This window comes from Propithecus coquereli, unplaced genomic scaffold (genome assembly GCF_000956105.1).
Source record: "Propithecus coquereli isolate 6110/MARCELLA unplaced genomic scaffold, Pcoq_1.0 Scaffold519, whole genome shotgun sequence".
Taxonomy (NCBI): domain Eukaryota; kingdom Metazoa; phylum Chordata; class Mammalia; order Primates; family Indriidae; genus Propithecus; species Propithecus coquereli.
The window spans coordinates 1,286,231-1,304,926 of record NW_012151052.1 but is presented as its reverse complement, the minus strand read 5'-3'; the positions used below and the strand labels follow the sequence as shown (position 1 = coordinate 1,304,926).

Below are 18,696 nucleotides of genomic sequence, written 5' to 3'. Positions count from 1 at the left end.
AGGCCCACCCTGTCCACAGCAGCATAGAAAAGTGGTCAGCCCAGTGGGCGCCAGGCCCTCTGCAGTACAGGAAGGAAGCCTGCACCCACCTCTGGGCGTCTGGTGGTGACTCACCTAGAGGAGTCCACTCCCCCACACCGGACACAGGAAAGACAAAAGTCCTTCCATTACAGGGACTCAGCTCAAAACCTCAAACCATAGGGGCCATCTCTGTCTGCAGCCAGCAGCCTCTTTCCGAATTCTCCCTTCTGCCTGTCCGACAGCCACAGTAAATGTTATTCAGTTTCTTGAATGCACCAAGACTTTATGCATGGAATTTTTTCTAGTGGAAACTTCTTCACCTGGTTGCGTCCTTGTTACTCCTCCCCACGGCCTCCGTCTGACCACTTATGGGCTCCCTGAGCACCTGGACTTACCTTTTTCAAGACGCTTCTCCCTTAACATGGTAATTTCTAATTTATCTGATCACATCCCCCAAAAGGTTTTAGGTTCATTGAGAACCAGGATTCTTGTCTTGTTCAAGGTTGTATCCCCAATACTTTGCACTTAAGTCATGGAAGACACTTGGTCAATATGTGTTGAGTTGAAAAGAAATGAAAACCATAATATACACACAATAATTATTATTCTTACAAGAAGGTCAGGTGGCGGTTGGCGGGGGGAGGGCTGGTACAAGAAGTTATTCTCTGAAATTTTCTGTATCAGCCATTGTCTGGCCTAAACCAGGGTTCTCAATGTGTGGTCCCAGACTAGCAGCATTAGCATTATCTGGAAACTTCTTAGAAACACACATTCTCTGTTTCATCCCAGACCTATTGACTCAGAAACTCAGGGCGTTGTATTCAGGAGGCTGTGTTTTAACAAACTGTTCAAGTGATTCTGATGAACACTCAAGTTTGAGAAACACCACTCTCCTCCTAGGGCCAAGCTTGGGCCATAACCATAGAAATATTACAATTTAGAAAAACTTTACATTTATATCTTGTATATTTATACAAGATTTTCAGCTAGCCAAACACGTCTTCATCCTTATTCCCCATCTTATTTCAATAGTTATAAGTCAACAGCAGATGTTAACAAGAAGTTTTGTTAAATTCCTGTTCAATAGATAAAAACACTAACGTTGAAAAAAAAACCACTTTCTCAAATGACAAGATTAAAACAGGCAGAGTCAAGGCAAGAATCTGGCCCAAGGCTCTTGCCACAGTAACATAAAGTCATTCAGAAGCCAGTAAAATAAATAAAGCACCAGAGAATTCACACTTTAGGGTCCAGAACTGTGAATACATCTTTCCTTGCACTTCGATTGCTTGCTTACATGGTAAATAACCTTTCGGGAGGGTTCCTGATAGTTTGAGCTTCTAAGGAATCTGAGTCAGTCCTTCAAGATAATTTAGGATAATAGCCCACAAAGCTTACATTGAAGAAACAGGTAGACTTTATTTTATTATTAAAAAAAAGGCACAATACCCAATTCATGTCACTGAAAAAAAGCATTTGTTTTTTCTTTTTTCTTTTTTTTTTGAGACAGAGTCTCACTGTGTTGCCCGGGCTAGAGTGCTGTGGTGTCAACCTAGCTCACAGCAACCTCAAACTCCTAGGCTCAAGCGATCCTCCTGCCTCAGCCTCCGGAGTAGCTGGGACTACAGGCATGCACCACCACGCCCGGCTAATTTTTTTTTTCTATATATTTTTAGTTGTCCGATTAATTTCTTTCTATTTTTAGTAGAGATGGGGTCTCGCTCTTGCTCAGGCTGGTTTCGAACTCCTGAGCTCAAACAATCCGCCCGCCTCGGCCTCCCAGAGAGCTAGGATTACAGGCGTCAGCCACCGCGCCCGGCGGCATTTGTTTTTTTAAACCTGCTACCTTTCTAGGGGTGAAGAGCCCCACCTGTAAGAAACCTCGCTTCCAGATATAGAGGTCCTAGCACAAACCTCTAGGCCTTGATGGACACCACAGCGAAAGTTCTGGAAAAGGAGGACAAAGCGGGTCTGTGCAGGGCCTGGTTGGGTTTGGGTGGCTGTCTGGCGCCCCCTTGTGTTCAGTGTCTGGACCCAAAAGAATTGGGTGGGCAACAAGGACGTAGCGAGGGACAAGTGGCTACAGCGATTCTCCAGGAAGCCAGTGAGGCCAGTGAGGAGCCAGTGGCACCAGCCCTGGAGGGAGCCATGGCCACTCTGCCCACCACCTGGGCTCCGCTGAAAGCCCCTGTGGACACTGTGCCAGCCCCGGTGCAAGCGCTCGCTGGACCAGCTGCCCGGGAGCTGTGCCCAAGCTCACCCCATTGCCTCCACCAGGAGGATGGGTCATCACATCCCTCCTGCTGGGTGTTTGGCCAGCGGGCTTTTCCTCCTGACTTACTGCCCAGGGCAGTGGCTTATAGCCCTCTTGGTTTTTAAGGGAAATTGACTGCTCGGTTGAAGATAGCCTGGGCCCCTGAGGAGACGTTGCAAGGCAGTTCTGAATGTGCTAAGTCAGTGGGTGGTAACAGGCACTATGTGCCCAGCAAAGGCACTTTCCACCTCGGCAGTAAATAGTCCCTAACTGGTTCACAGGAGGGCCTGGTGGTGGCCCTTCCTTCTCGCCTGCCCATTCCCTCTGGCTCCCACCCCCAGGGCTCTAACCTGCCAGCCGGATCACCAAATCCTGCCCCTGGCGTGAAGCAATGTCTTTCATGCCTAGATCACGGCCCCTTCAGCACAAGACTGCAGGGCCAATCCCAAGCTTCCAGGGTCAACGCCAGCCCTGGAACAAGGCCCACCCCAGGGGCCCCCACCTCAGCCCTGGGCTGAGCCTTAATTCTGGGTGGATCCCGGCTTCTCCTCATATAAGCTGAGTCAGACAAGTCGTAGAGATCAAGTAACTCTCTGAGCCCCAGTATTCGCAATGACAAACAGAGATCTCAGCCCTGAAATCAGCCCAGTATGGATCTGGGGACTTTATAGGGTTGAGTATGTTGGCAAATCTAACTCTCGCCTCTAAGCCTTTGCATGTGCTGGTCCCACTGCCTGGAACAGTTTTCTTCCTTCTCCCCCTCCCTTGGCCAGCACCTCTTTATCTTCAGTCTCAGCTCAGACTTCTCCAGGAACCCATCTGTAGTTCTCTGAGCCAGGGCCGGTCCCCTCCACTGGTTCCCATCGCTCTCTGTATGTCCCCAGTGCCAGAAATGGTCACAAGGTATGCTAATTGGCTGTTTGGTGTTCCAGACCCTCACTCTAATAAACTCCGTGAGGCAAGAGCAGGGATCCCGTCTGTCTTATTCACCCCGGCATCCACAGGGCCTGTACAGTGCCTGGCCCAGAGAAACACTCGATCATATGGGTTTGGCTGGCTGGCTGGGCTCAGAACTAAACACAGGCTGGGTCCAGAGGGCAGTGGCTGAGTCAGGAAAGCAGCTCAGGAAACATGTGCACATATCCACGGTGTGTCCATGTTCTGCACAACTGCCTGCAGCCCATGGGTCAGTCCGGGGGTACATGTGCCCATGAGGTCCCTGCCAGCCATTCGTAGTGCTCTGGCCTGTTAGAGAGAGAGGAAACCTTGGGGGTCATTCAGACAATGAACCCACAGACAGGGCTTGGGCACACTGTGCCCCAACTCAACCAGAAAAGTTCCGCTTTTATTCTTTTGTGTTTGTGTTTTTTGATGTAGTTGTGTTTAAAAATCTGGTTTAAGAGGAGAAAGAGGAATTTGAAAATCAGTGATTTTGTCCTATGCCCTCATTTTACAGAAAAAGAAAGGAGACCCAGGGAAGAGAGGGGGCTTACAACTTGTCAGAGGGAGGGAAGAAGATGGCGGATTATTTGGAGTGAAGGGCTGAGGGTTTGAAGGACACTGAGCAGGCCCAAAAAGCCCCAGACCACATTGTGTCCCTCTGGAGCCATCACATGGTGGGGGGGTGCGGTGACGTCACATACCACCTGTGCCAGCCTTCGGGGGTTGGGAAGTGAGGGGGACGCAGAGGGAGCTAAGGGCCTCACCGTGCAGTCCACGGTCACAGATACACACACTGCCCCGCACTCTCGGCTAATCCCCACCCAACCTCCTGCCTGGCCCCTGACACCTGTCCCTGGAAATGTTATCTTCTTAGGCCACGGAGGGCTGAACCAGCTGGGAGGGGCCTTTGTGAATGGTAGACCCCTGCCCGAAGTGGTCCGCCAACGCATTGTAGACCTGGCCCACCAGGGCGTGAGGCCTTGCGACATCTCTCGCCAGCTCCGCGTCAGCCATGGCTGTGTCAGCAAGATCCTTGGCAGGTAAGCACGAAATTCACCACCTACCACCTTGACTGCAGGTCCTGCCTTCTCCACTGACCCCATGGCAACATGACCACCTGCCCCTCTCCCCCTGCCCCCTAGGGACTGGGAGTTTGCTCCCAAAGTCCAGATTTGGTCCCGAGACCTGAACAGGTGTGTGATGGACTTCTGGGCCTCTGCCCGTCCACTGCTCTTCTGTTGTTTTCCTGCCTTTTCCCCCTTCTTTGTCAATTTCTCCTTCTTTTAGTTTCGCCCTCTGCTTTCTCCTTTGTGCCATGTCTCCTTTGCTGTAGGTTTGTCTGCTCCTGAGGCAGGAGAATCTTCCCCAAAGGTCCTCACCCAGCTGAGTCAACTGAGGGAAATGGGGCCAATGGGGAGGGGACACACAGTCAGATGTGGCTCCCAAGGTGTCTCTAACTCCTGTCAGAAGGATGTCTGAGTTTGTGCTTCTCAAACCATAATTCCCAGGGCACCTTCAACAGAAGCACCAGGGCTGTGTGCTGAAATGCAGTTTCCTGGGCCCCGTCCAGAGCCTGGCCTGGGTGCTGTAATTCTTATGAGATGACCAAGAGACACTTATGAACTCTGAGTGACAGCCATTGACCTGCAAGACCCCAGATCAGCGCTTCACAGCCCTGGCTGCACATTAGAGTCCCCTGGAGAGGCTTGATTTGAAACAAAGTTAACATTTATGCCCCAACCCAGACCAATTAAATCAGGCGAATCAATTAAATTAGGGGAGCAGGCTCAAGTTTGGGGATATTGCTAAGCCCACCCCATACCCCCAAGTGATTCTAATTCTCCATAGCCAGGGTTGAGAACCACTGACCTAGAGGTTCAAGAGAGGCCAGGAGGTACAAAGGCCTGCTTCTGAGCTGACGTGGCCACATATTCTAGTCCAGAGAGACTCTTCTGTCAGAAACGCCCCTGCGCCAGAACTTTGAGTCAGCTCCATTTACATGTACCTGTCCCTGTCCTCTGAATCATACGAGGATTTAAGAGGACCCTGCCTGGACCATTCATTGAACCATGAAAAGCCCTGGCTCCCTGCCTGAAGTTGTTGGGGAAAAGTGTGGTCCTTTGCTGGGGTTGGGAGAGGGGATTTCTGAGCTAGCTGTGATGTCCCAGAAAGGAGACAAGCTCTAGACAGTAGTGACAAATGAATAGTTTTAAAGAGCAGATTCTTTTTCATGGTGGAGAGACCAGAGAGTTTCTACAACAAGGAGGGGCGGATAGCCACTGATCTGCCAAAGCTGCCAGCTGGGGGCTGGAGAGAGGGGAAGAGTGGAGACCCTGAAAGAGGAGGCTCAGCTTAACAGGCAGGACCCGGTGGGGATCCAAGCCAGGCTGGGATTCCAGAGTCCATAAGGAGCAGCTTCAACTCGAACCAAGTAACCTGATGGAAAACCAGTGATCGGGGGTGAGGGATATGGCTCAGGCTGGGACAGAGCGTGGAGCAAAGGTGAACCAGCAAGACAGGAAAGGGGGCCCAGTGACCACAGCTGGCTTCCCAGGTGGCCAAGGAGAAGAGTCAGCCAGTTGTGCTTTAGCCAAGAGAAGCTGGACAGAGCAAACTGCCACCCTTAACCATCATTCACACAGCACGTACACCAAGATTTCCTTCCTTAGAAGGGAGGTCTTGTGCCCCAGGTGATGGCTCCTGCAGGAGCTCGGACACAGCAGACTGGTCACAGGGAAGGGAAGGAGAGGGGAGAAGCCAGGGCGCAGCCTTTACGGAGGGTTCTGGTTTGGCAGCAGTGTGAACCTACCCAAGCAAGGGAAATGGACGGCTCTGGGAACATCAAGTGTTTGAGGCCAGCCTTAGGGGCACGTTTCAGCCCCATGTCCCTCCCTAGAAACCTCAGCGGGGAGAGAGGCCCTGGCTAAGTTCCCCCAGAGACCCCGCCTGCTTATTGGGTAATTCTTTGGGGTTCTCTATTGGAGTAGGTACTACGAGACTGGTAGCATCCGGCCTGGAGTGATAGGGGGCTCCAAGCCCAAGGTGGCCACGCCCAAGGTGGTGGAGAAGATTGGGGACTACAAGCGACAGAACCCAACCATGTTTGCCTGGGAGATCCGAGACCGGCTGTTGGCTGAGGGCGTCTGTGACAACGACACTGTGCCCAGCGTCAGCTCCATTAACAGGTGAGCCTCTGGAGCCAGCTGGGGCCCCTGGGCTTCACGGGCATCACGAAAGAGACCAGAGAAGGGCCTGGGTGGAGCCAGGGCTGGGAAGGGGCCTCATACTGGAGAATCAGGCAGGGCGCACCCCGGCACCGGGCAGCACCGCACCTCCCTGCCCCACTGGCCCCATGCTCTGGGGCACCCTCCTGCCGGCCCCTGCCATGGAAGCTGATCGAAAACCAGCCATCAGGGCAGGAAACTGTGCTACCTACAGTTTCCCTCCTCAAACACCACATCCTCTTTCATTCAATAAAAGAATCTTCTTGAATTGATCCTTTTATGAGTCACAAGACCTCTAACTGGGCCCACATTCAAGCATTCCCTCATTTGTTTAGGCCTTCAATTATTCACTCACCACCTCAATCATTTACTTATCACTCATTTCATTAATTCATTCACACATAATTCACTCATTGACTGTGTGCTAGGCGCTGGAACACACAATTCCTGTCTTTACACAGCTTACTACTAATGAGAACACAAGCACTAATCAAGTACCCACACAAAACATTATAAAAATGCAGCTCTACATCCTGCTAAGGGGAGGAACATGAGGATATGTGGCTCAGGAAGGTGATGAGAGGCTTTGTCTGAGTAAGAAACAACAAATAAGAGTTAACTAGGTGAAAGAGGAGCAAAAAGAACTCTAGGACAGCACATGCAAAGGCCCTGTGGCTAATAGGGTCTTACACAGGAAGCTGGAAGAAAGCAGTCGATAGAAGGGGAGCGTGAGGTAGGCTGAGGTTGGCAGTGGCAGTGAGGTAGGCTGAGGTTGGCAGTGTCAGTGGGCTGCCCTGCAGGAGCTGGAGGCCAAGTGACCTACTTGCCTTTGATCTTTGAGCAATGGGAAGCCCTTCGCAGATCCTAAGCAGGCAGCTGACTGGCCTTTCAGAAAGTCCATTCTGGCTGCACGAAGGGGAACTAACTACGAAGGGTCAAGAGTGGATGGAGTGGGCTGGGGAGTGACCCTGGAGGGAAAGAGCTGGTGGTGGCATGCCCTAAGGTGTTGACAGTGACATGCAGAGAGGGGTCAGGGCTGGTGAGGTTTACAAGGTCAAACACGAAACTCGATGACAGGTTTGATAGGAAGGGAAGGGAGGGTGGCAGATGTTCCCCCATCTAGATTTCTGCCCTGAGTGACTGATGGTGCCAATCACAAAACGGGGACACTGGGGAGGACCAGGTGTGAGGGTGAGGTCATGGGTTTGACTGTGGACAGTCGAGTTTGAGGTGCTTTGAGATACCAGAGTGGGGTATCAAAAAGGTTACTGGATCTGGGGTAGCCGTGAGTCCTGTCTCCTCCTCTTCTCTCTCATGGCCTTTCTTCTCTTCCCCACAGAATCATCCGGACCAAAGTGCAGCAGCCATTCAACCTCCCCATGGACAGCTGTGTGGCCACCAAGTCCTTGAGCCCAGGACACACGCTGAGTGAGTGCTGAGGGCCCTGGGTGCACACACCCCCTTCTGTGTACCCACACACACACAGAGGCACACACAGACATGCCCGTGTACAGGACTCACACGCGCATGGGCAGACTGGGCCATTCCACGGGAACAAAGCCTGGCCTGGTTCCCCAGGGAAGATTTCCTGAGCTACTGAGGGGTGGGAACACCTCAGACGGCATTGACTCCAACAACCCCCAGCCAGCGGGACCCCCGGGGGAACGGCCTCCAACCTCTCCAGGGCCCAGCACACGGCGTGGCTTGCCGCCTCCTCCACAGTGGCAGCAGGGGCAGTGAGGGGTGTCGCTCCCACATCCTCACCCTATGCCTCTCACCCCCCGCAGTCCCCAGCTCAGCCGTAACACCCCCAGAGTCTCCCCAGTCAGACTCCCTGGGCTCCACCTACTCCATCAACGGGCTCCTGGGGATCGCCCAGCCTGGCAGCGACAGCAAGAGGAAAATGGATGACAGTGAGTGTTGGGGACAGGAGGGCAGCACGGGGGTATGGAAGGGCAGTTGCTCAGGCTCTTATTGGGACAGACTCCCTATGGCCCAGGACTTTATACGGGCTCTGAATGCCTACCCTGAAGTCACCTGCCCCGTCTCTCAGGTGGCCAAGGCCCTGGGCCCAGGTGTCTGGACCTTTCCCTCCCTCCACAGCGACAGTGTGTCCTCTACTTTGGCCTAGGGGATGGGTAGATGGGTCCCCTGAAAGCTTTCTCCCTGCCTGGGGGCGCCAGGTGACCAGGACAGCTGCCGGCTGAGCATCGACTCGCAGAGCAGCAGCAGCGGGCCCCGAAAGCACCTTCGCACGGATGCCTTCAGCCAGCATCACCTCGAGCCGCTCGAGTGCCCATTCGAGCGGCAGCACTACCCGGAGGCCTACGCCTCCCCCAGCCACACCAAAGGCGAGCAGGTGAGAAGCTGGGCCTGGGAGGTGAGCAGGGGTGGGCTGGTAGGGGGCAGGGCAAGGCGTACTTTCCTAAGGAGCCTGCAGTCAGCCACCAGAGCAGCCAGAAGTCACTTCGATGGGCTCAGGGTGCACGATAGAAGGGGAGCATGAGGTAGCCTGAGATTGGCAGTGTCAGTGTCAGCTGTCTGCAGCTCCACACCCAGCATGTGCTTTACTTCACCAGACGCCCTAGCATCGTCCTCTCCTCCCGACCCTCTTGGCTTCCCCGAAACCTTTGAGCCTGGCCCTTTGGGGAGGGCAGCACCACCCGATGGTGCCATCCCCTCGCCATCAGCGTTTTCCCCAGACCGTGGGGTCGGGCCTCACAATCTAACATGGTGTCACAAAGCCTTCTAGTGATGACCTCAGCCACCACTTCCTCATGCCCCTCTGCACTCGCCCTGCATGTGCCCCAGGGCCCTGCATTACTCATGTCCCCAGCTCCCTGCCTTCGTTCACACCTCTCTGCCCTCACAGGCCGTGTGCCCTCCTCCCAGCGTGCCTTTCCTCCCACTTCTCTGCCTGGAAAAATACCACTTGCCCGTGTGACTCAGCTCCGGCATGCCCCTCCCTGAGAATCCTTCCTGCCCCTCTGACAGGAGTTGCCTCTCCAGTCTCCCTCTGTGCCTCTGCACGTCCCACAGGCCACTCCTGGTAGCTTCTCATGGTGTGTCGTGATGACTTAGCAGACAGGCATAAACACACAGGTTTCTTAAGGACAGGGACTCCTCATGAGACGTGAAACATCATTTTTTGTCCTCAGCACCTAACATTGTGCCCCTCTCATGAAAGATACTCGATAAAGGGACAGCGAGTGAATGGACAAACAGATGAGTTGCGAAATCCAGAACAATCAATCACAAGCCACCTGTCCAGCGCTCAGGACAGGTGAAATGAATTATAGTGGGCCACTTCTGTGAAAAGCTGGCAGAGGTGCGAGAGGTCCCACATGAGGCCAGCAAAGGCTACACTCTGAGGGAACCACTGAGCTCTCAGTCCACAGTGGTGGTGTCCTCCTCCCCTCACCCCACCAAGCACCCAGCTGAGGATTGTCTTTAGGGTGGCGTCTGCCTGCCCCGCTTGGCGCATGCTGTCATCCGATCTAGGAGTGAGAGGAGCCCATATGCCTGTACTATCTGAGTGGGACCGGTGACAATGCCAATAATCAGCTGAACCATTGCCAATGGCCGTCTGGGCTGCTGGCCCTCTGCCAGTACCCACAGCTGGGCAGGCAATCTGCGTCAGCGATTTTATCAGCTTTGACTGTGGCAACCACGAGGGTGCAGGGAAAGCCAGCTGGGGAGAGGGCCGGGGTGCTTCTCTGAGAGTCAGCACACACCACTGGGAGGGAAAGCGGACCGTGGTGTGGGCCTACAGGAAGCCTGCTGTGTGAGGGTGAGCCTGCAAAACCCACGTGCAAGCACCAGCCACCCTGCGACAGTTACAGTGAAGAAACCTTACCATTGAGCACCTGGGCACCTGCTGGGTCCAAGAGCCATTTCCTGGCTCCACCCTTAAGCCCTCCAAAGCACCCTGCTTGACCGCAGAGAGCCCCTGTGCCACGTGGGCATACACTCATGGGGAATTCCTGGAATGAGAGCATCTTAGGGCTAGTGGGGACCTCGGTGACCACATAGTCCAGTGTGTGTAAGTGTGTGGAGATAACCCAGGCCCAGGGAGTTCAGGGAAGGCTCAGAGAAGCAGATGGATGGTTGTGGAGCTCAGGCCTGCCGGCCCTGGTTTCATTCAAACTGGCCCGCTGTCACCTGTTTCAGGTATGGGGCTTCTATGTGTGTTCTATTTGAAGACTGGAAAAACAGCATTTGGAAACCATTGAACTGCTCCAACTGTTCATCCTACAGATGGGGAAACTGAGGCCCAGCACAGTGCCCATAAATTATTCATTTCCTCTCTCATTCATTCCCCTGGCATGGTGGGGCGGGGGGTGGGGGCGGGGAGAACCAGCCTGTGTCCTTGGGCCCTTGCCTTCCCTACCTTTGGTGATGGACTGTGCTGCCAAAGGAACACTGTGTTCTCTCCCCTGGGCGAGGGAAGGCCCTCTGGCCTGGGGAGCCAAGAGAGAAGCACAAGTACTCACCGACCTTAGGATGGGGCATAGACAGAGCCATCTCTTCTGTAAAGTCAACGGAAACGTCATGTGACCTCATTCTTGGCTGCTATTTCACTATGGGACATAGTCAGGAGTCCATACAGCTCTTGTTCCTCTATTTTACAATGTGCACCAAGAAGCCTATCAACAGAATGTGAACATTATGATGACAGCGACCAAGAATTTGGCAGCTTCTGACTCTTCACATAATTCTGAAATAATAAAACCTATGATAACTACTTATTGAGCATCTATTGTCAACAAGCAGTCTGTGCTAAGTGCTTTATATAAGTATGTAAAATTTCATTTAATGTTTACATTAGCCTTGCAAAGTAGATTCTATGATCCCTGTTACACAGGTGAGAAAATCAAGGCTCAGCCAGGTCAAGTACACTAAAGCTACTGAGCAAGTCGTCACAGAACCAGGGCTCAAACTCGCTTAAGTTCTGAAGCGCTGTGCCGCTCTGTCCCCAGTTCAAGCTCAACCCCAGTAAAAAAAATCCAGTCATCACTGGGTTGTTTAAGCCACTCAATATAAAATCGACAAAATGTTTCATGACTTTTTTTCATGACTTTTTTCACTAAATTGCCTAGATTTTGGAACAGCTATAGGATTCCGAGTAGATATTTTGCCAGCCAATCAACACATCCATAAGGCATTTTAAACTTTTCTTACACTCTCTAGAAATTAGGTATTTTGTTCAATTTCATTAAGCCGAGCTCTAAGCAACTCCACCCTGCCTCTAAGTGGGCCCCCTCGGAAGGCATGGAACCAGAGCACTATTTAGTCAGTAATTGCCGCTACGCGCTAATGGTGCCCCAGTGGCCTCCAGAATTGATTGCAGCTTCCAGAAGTGCCCGGCATGCAACCGGAAAGTGCTGTGGCTCTTTGGAGAATCCGGCTCCATGGAAATTGCTGCAAACAACTGCCTTTAGTGGAGCTGTTATGCAACCACAGAGCTTTCCCTGGTTTCAGTTTTGCACAATCTTTCGCATGGTGCGTATATGCCGTGTGACCACATGTGGGGAACGAGTGTGTGCCTGCGTGTGTTGTCTTGTCCTCTGGTGGGAGGGAGCCATCGTGAGGGGGTAGGGTACACTTGCCTTTAGTTAAACAAATTCTTTTGGAAGGAGCACCTGAGGCCACAGCTGTGCTTGTGCCAGGGGAGGCCAAGAGGCGTCTAAAATGAGGTCTTATTGAAGAAAACTCCCAGGCACTTGATAAAGAGCGTTTCCAACAAAATCAACTCCAAGAATCATTTTCAAGCTGGACCTGCATGCTTCTATTTGTTTAGATATGGAGCGAGAGAAGAAGAAATCCACCTGTTCCACCTGGTAGCTAGAGCACCTGGGGCAGCACCCAAAGTCCTGGGTTTAGTCCCAGTTCCCTTATACAGCCCTGGGCCATTTACCCCTCCGGGTTTCAGGCTCCACATATAAAATAGGCATAGTATTATTTGCTCATGTCACAGGGCTGCTGAGGGACTCTATCTGGATAACAGAGGCTCTTTGCTAATGTAAGAAGTGGTCATTGTATCTTCCAGTTTAGGACAGTGATTTAGTGCAGGGGCACTGGGGCCAGACCCTTTGAGTCTGAATCCTGAATCCTGTCTCTGACCAACATGGAAGTGTGACAAGTTTCTTAACCTCTCTGTGCCTGTGTGCCCTATCTGAAGAGGAATACACGAATTAATAGAGTGAAGCATTCTGAAGTGAAGTCACCCAACGGGATTGCTCCAGCCCTTGGCACCGTCCTGTACTCTATGAGCTCAAACTGTGGGGAGACAGGCAGAGGACCAGCCATCCAGCCAGAGTGTGGTCCTCTGGGCAGACTCTCCGTCCCATGCCTGGGCTCGCATGCCACCAGCTGGCCTTAAATGCCAGGAATGCAGAAGGAGAACAGGGACCAACTGATGAGACACAGCCACCAGTTGAGAATGTACAGTAGGAAGGGGACGATGAGGAAACTTTTCCTGGGGAGATTAAGGCCACAGGTGCTAAGACAGGCTGCAGGGTCCAGAGGAGGTCTTGTTTGCCCAGGGGCCTCTCTGTGCGCTGACTTCTCTTTGCTCCCCAGGGCCTCTACCCGCTGCCCTTGCTCAACAGCACTCTGGATGACGGGAAGGCCACCCTGACCCCTTCCAATACTCCCCTGGGACGCAACCTCTCGACTCACCAGACCTATCCGGTGGTGGCAGGTATGATGCCCCAGTCTCCCGGGCCAGCTGGCCCCAACTGTGAGGGCGGGATGGAGGGCCGGGGAAGGCAGAGCTTGGCTGGCCATCAGGAGGAAGGTGTCTGGGGCCCTGGCCTGGAGAGGAGAGGTGGGCTGTGCTGGCTGGGCCTCCAGCTGGGTCAAGGGGCCCTGCCTCCAATCCTTGGCCGCTCCTGGGTCTCCTCACTCCCTCCTTCCTTCGGGAGAGTCGGGGCACACACTGCACAGTCCCCCATCCACACCAAAGAAGGCACAGCAGGGAGGCAGAGCTTCTCTCCCATCCTGGCCAGACCTGAGGACCACCCTCGCTCCCCACCCAACCTGAGAGCAGCCGGGTCTGCCTGCCCCGCGCCGCCTGCACCCTCCTGCATCTCATGGCTTGGTTTGTGCATGTGCCCGCCCTGTCATCTCACACCCCTCTCTCCTTGTTGTCTCCCTCCCTCCGGCAGATCCTCATTCACCCTTCGCCATAAAGCAGGAAACCCCCGAGGTGTCCAGTTCTAGCTCCACCCCTTCCTCTTTATCTAGCTCCGCCTTTTTGGATCTGCAGCAAGTCGGCTCCGGGGTCCCAGCCGGTGCCTCGGTCCCGCCCTTCAATGCCTTTCCCCATGCTGCCTCCGTGTACGGGCAGTTCACGGGCCAGGCCCTCCTCTCAGGTACGACAGGGAGGTCCCCGGGCCATGCAGGCGTTGCGGGGGCGGGCGGGGAATCCTTAGGGCCAGCGTCTCTCCCCTCTTTCCTCTCCCCTTTCTCCTCTCTAGCTCCAATTTTGTCCGCCACTGTTCTATTCCCTAATTCCTCTGGCAACTTTTGGAGGTTCCAAGGCCAGGTTCTCCACAGCCCTCAGAAGGGGCAGGCACTCTGGGGGTGCCAGGAAGTGGGGTACATCACCCCAAAACCCCAAGGAAGAGCAGGGACCCTAAGGCCAGGACCCAGGACCAGGAAAGACTTGGTCTTGGTTAATAATAATAGTAAATAAAAAAGAAGGAAAAATGACAGAAAATTTTGGAAGGAAAAAGGCATTGGCTTTGAAGCCAATTTCTGGATCAAATTTCTAAAAAGGACAAGGGGTCAGTCCCAGTTGTGTCTCCATAACTTAGCTATCTTTGTGCCCAGCTGAACAGCATCACCCATGGAGGACACAGACATCTTTTAAACACGATACACTCAGAGAGATTCAACAACTGGAGAGCTGGGGGAGTGGGGGACTTTCCAGTAGGAAGGTCATCTGCCTCAAAACGCTTAAAGCTGGGTGCACCTTACAGGGCATCCCGAGCAAATCTCTCCACAGGCCCAGGGAAAAGAAGGGCCTGGCCAAGGTCTCTGGCTGGGAGTGTGGTGTCCAGCAGCGTGAGGGCTGGGCCTGCACCCCCTGTGTCAGACCTCAGGTAGACCTGGGGCCCCTTGGCAGAAGGATGTCAGCCCATCCAGCCAGGGCCTGAGCAATAGCTGGAAGAATCGAGTGTTTGGCTTGGGCAGGAGAAGGCCTGAGATGCAGTTAAGGGCCTCATATCTCAAGGGCCTCCACGGGAATGAGACTAGTTTAGATGTGGGCCCACGGGGGCAGGGGGGTGGTGCAGAACCAGTGGAGGAAGCCAGCTAGCTTTCAGGTCAGCACTCTCTCCTTAACATTAGTGCTCTCTCTAAGGAGACAGCATCTAGTGATGGAGTGAATGCCTCCCCACTGCCCTGACCCCACCCCCACCCGGCTACCTCAAGATGCTGGAACAGAGACTAGTGGGGGTGTGGGGGTGGGGACCTGTCACAGAGAAAGCCCAGAGTCAGACAGTGCATCTCCACCAGTGGTTTTCAAACTCGTTGCACCTTGAAATGCTCCTGTGAAGTAAAAGCCTTTACAGAGCCATGTGTCCCGACTAGACCACTGGAGATCTGCTCTGTTTGAAGTAGGGGCCCTGCCCCCAGAAAGCCCTCGAACTTGAAAACCACTGCACCAGATGCCCAGAGGGACCACGAGGGCATCTGATTCAAGTCCATGTACTCTCGCTTGTACCTCGCTCTGCATTTTCTGTCTGTCTGCAGCCTGCATCTAATGTGGGAGGGCCTCTTGGAAGAGATGGGTGCCCAGTGTGTGGGCAGAGAGGCAGTGTTTAAGGGTCTAAGGCAGGGAAGAAAATGTTGACTCGGAGTTCGAAATTTCAAAAGAGGGTGAAGTCAGCAGAGATGAGTCATTTATTTTGACCAAAGTGATTAAAGGAGAAAAATCTGTGAGCCGAGTGAAGTTATGTCAGCCAGAGAAAATGGGATGAGGAGGAAGGGGAAAGGGAAGCAGAAAAGGCTCCATCCCTTATGGGGTGGACTGCCTGATCACGGGGCAAGCCTGCTTGTCTCCTGTGAATGGCAGGCCAGGGCTGGGGCTGCAGGGGAGCAGGGAAGAGATGAGGGTGTGGAGGAAGCTCGTGTTGATGGGGAGCAGGTCTCAGTTACTATGCAAGAGGTGGAAAGGCTTGGTGGGACCAGATGAGAGGAGAGGGAAGGTGCCTACAGCAGTTGGAAGCAGCTAGATGTATCAGAGCGCACAGTGGACAGTGGTATGAAGTGTAGTTGGAATAGCCCAGGGCAATCTCCCTGCCCCCAAAGTTCCCCGCCCCCACCAGTCACCTTACTAGAGCTACAAGGATCCCTTGTCAACATGCAGTTGATCAGGGGTGACACTGCCAACTACTATCAGCTCTTAGTTTAGCGGACATGCCCACTCTCCAGGCCAGCTACAGGATTGGGAGGTCATGCAACCCATGGGACAAAGCAGCTGGCAGCAGACACCAGGTGGTCAGTCAGGCAGCAGGTAGCCAAGTATGCAGCACTGGCACATCCTTCAGGCAGGTGGCCCCCAAGCCAAGCCCAGCTGATGCTGAAATGCAGGTGTGAGCACCATGGAGGCTGCTGGCTGGCCACAGGGCCCAGCCCAAGAGTTGACAATTCAGCACAAAGGCAGGGGCTCTGAGAAGAGTGAGAAGTGCCAGGCTTGGAGGGACTGGGGTCCAGGCAGGTGACCAAGAGCAGGGAGCAAGTCAGAACTGCAGCTCCCAGAATTGAGCCCAACCCTGCAATTCAGGCACAAGGCAGGTCCATGCTGAGCTCGGGGTGTTGGCCCATCCACCTGAGGCCTCCGGTCAAGACTGACCCTAAATACCTAACATGTGCCTGAACCATGGCAAGACGGCTGGGAGGAGGAAGGTTAGGAAGGGAATGGTTTCAAGAGTCTGGGAGGCTGCACACCTACCCAAGGGAGGAAGAGGTGAATTTGAAAGAAAGAAAGGAAGCAGAGACCAAATTATTTCTAGGTAATCCTGCAGGCAGGGGAGAGAAGGGAGGAGCCGGTGAGTTTCATTCCATAATCAGTTCGGCTTAACCTACGTGAACCTTCTGAGCCCCTCTGAGTGATCCCTAAGGACACTCCCTGCTGTCTCTGCAACTCCTTTACCTGCCTCATAGAGTTTCTCTCCGAGTCACTTCTTCCCTCAGCCCGGTGGCTCTGATAGTGCAATTTCCAGGGTGACTGTCCTTCTGAGTCTCCCCAAACAGCCAAGAAAGAGGAAATGGCAGGGTTTAGGGAATAGCAAGATTCCCCCTGATGGTCCTGTCAGTTCCCTTGGGACACCCAAGTCTGGCCAAGACAGCACCATGGAGGTCCCGAACCATCCTGGTCCGGCTGCTCCAGGGCTGACTCCAGCTCAGCTGACCAGAAAGCTATGAGTTAGGTTTTATCATCAAAGAGTCCATTCCCCTCCTCCATCCTTTGTACAAAATTATATTTAGTCCTGCCAAGGAGACTTCTAGGTTGCCATAAATTCTCCTTGCTATCAGAGCAAGATAAGGAGTTGAAAAGGGGTTACATGGAGGGCAGACATCAAAGGGGGAACATAGAATAGTCTGGAATCACCTCTACCCTCTTTTGGATCCTGGTCTCCATCAACATTTAGAATATTTAGCAATATTTCTGGGGTGCTAGAGCTTTCTTAGGGAACCCCACTCCATAGCCGGTCAGCATGGGCCTGTGCCTCATGCCAACTTCTTAAAAAACAGGGCTGCATTGGAAGGATACTCGAGTGTAGAGGGGATGGAATTCACAACAAAGAGAAATTTATGAAGAGCCTTAAAAACAGAGAAGTAGACAAGAGGGCATGGATAGGCAGTGATGGAGCGTCTGCATCTCCTGGTTTCAGTGGTTTTGTTGCTAAGAAGGTTGCAAGGTTTTTGGCTTTTTGGAAGAAACCATGTATTTAAAAACTTGGAGCAAAGAATTTTGTGGAGCTGTTAGGAGCGTTCATGGCACCACAGTCTGGGTGGGGTCTGTCCTGCAGAAAGTCTTACCAGTCTTTCCAGGAAGGCCAGGTTTCATGGAAGGAAGCCTTCAGGAGTCTGCTCTGCTGTTCCATCCAGAAACCTCTTCCCTACTGAGGGGAGATGAAGATTAAAATCTCAGAATACAGGGGAGTGAGGCCAATGAATTCCATTTACAAGAGCAATGTGGGGGCCAGTTCTCATGGGGTGGGGCCCCATGGGACTAAATCAAGCAGTGACCCTACTCTACAAGCTCCGCTCTAAACTGGTTCCTCCTGTGATGGACAGGAAGCTGTGGTGTAGACAATTGCGTGGCTTGGGTTTCATGTAGAGCGTGGCCTGGATCTAGAGCGTGCTCTCTCTCAGGGAGGAGGAAGCAGGGGGGGAAGCAGAAAGGAGAAGTTGCTGGGCTCTGAATCAACCACCACCCCCTTCAAGTGTCACTCCCCTCCTCGCCACCTTCTGCACTTCTCCTGCTCTCACAGACTTCACGTCACTCCTTCCCTCTCTTGGTCCCCAGATGCTTCATCCTAGGGCCACAGGGGCCAAGTCTGAGGTTCGACTGTACTGCAGTCTCCTCCACGGAAATCTCAGGTCTTACCTTGGTATTGCTTCTGCATATTTCTCCCTCTACTTCCCAATGCACTAAAATTCCCTGTTTCCCTCCTGTGTCTCCAACCCTTCATTTGTTCCCTTGATGACCCTGTGTCAGGGGAACTGAGCCCACCGCTAAAATTCCAGAGGTTCCTCCCTGTACGAAGGAGATCAAGCACAGCTGGACACTGTGGTAAAGGTGGAACAAATTAGAAGGTGGTGCTCAGGTTTAGCAACACTTCACACGGGTTTATGTAGTCCACACCGATGGCTCATTCACAGAGGATTTATTCTGTCAGAGTTCAGTTGACATATAACCATTTCTAGAATGTGCCCATTGCACTAATCAATGTACACCTGTAGCAGGAAACCCTGGTTCTGAATTATGCTGATAACCTCACAGTAATAGTAATAAGTAGTAATAAGGTGTGTAGGGCTACTTTTATTTTATCTCATTGTGCACATGAAGAAACCGAGGCTCAGAGCACGTAAGTGGCTGGTCTAAAGGCGCTCAGACATAGAAGCAGCATAAGGACCCCAGTTCCTCTGGTTCCTGGGCCCTTCCCTCCAGAGGAAGGACGGAAGTTGAGTTTGCCTGGTTTAGTTTGTTGACCCCCTAGGCTAGGCTCCAGTTGCCCA

The 18,696-nt window shown here is 53.0% G+C and overlaps 1 protein-coding gene across 5 annotated transcripts in view; it reads left to right on the top strand.

The window, feature by feature from the left end:
• Window positions 1-18,696, top strand: part of PAX8 (paired box 8) — a 58,969-nt gene that overhangs the window by 26,358 nt on the left and 13,915 nt on the right. For 2 of the 5 annotated variants that reach the window (XM_012656783.1, XM_012656784.1), the window contains exons 3-9: window positions 4,092-4,257; window positions 6,205-6,402; window positions 7,781-7,869; window positions 8,229-8,354; window positions 8,625-8,800; window positions 13,024-13,144; window positions 13,611-13,817. In XM_012656783.1, coding sequence (XP_012512237.1) covers window positions 4,092-4,257; window positions 6,205-6,402; window positions 7,781-7,869; window positions 8,229-8,354; window positions 8,625-8,800; window positions 13,024-13,144; window positions 13,611-13,817 — 1,083 coding nt within the window. The remainder of the gene's footprint in view (window positions 1-4,091; window positions 4,258-6,204; window positions 6,403-7,780; window positions 7,870-8,228; window positions 8,355-8,624; window positions 8,801-13,023; window positions 13,145-13,610; window positions 13,818-18,696) is intronic. The other 3 variants (XM_012656787.1, XM_012656786.1, XM_012656785.1) reach the window with 2 other exon arrangements.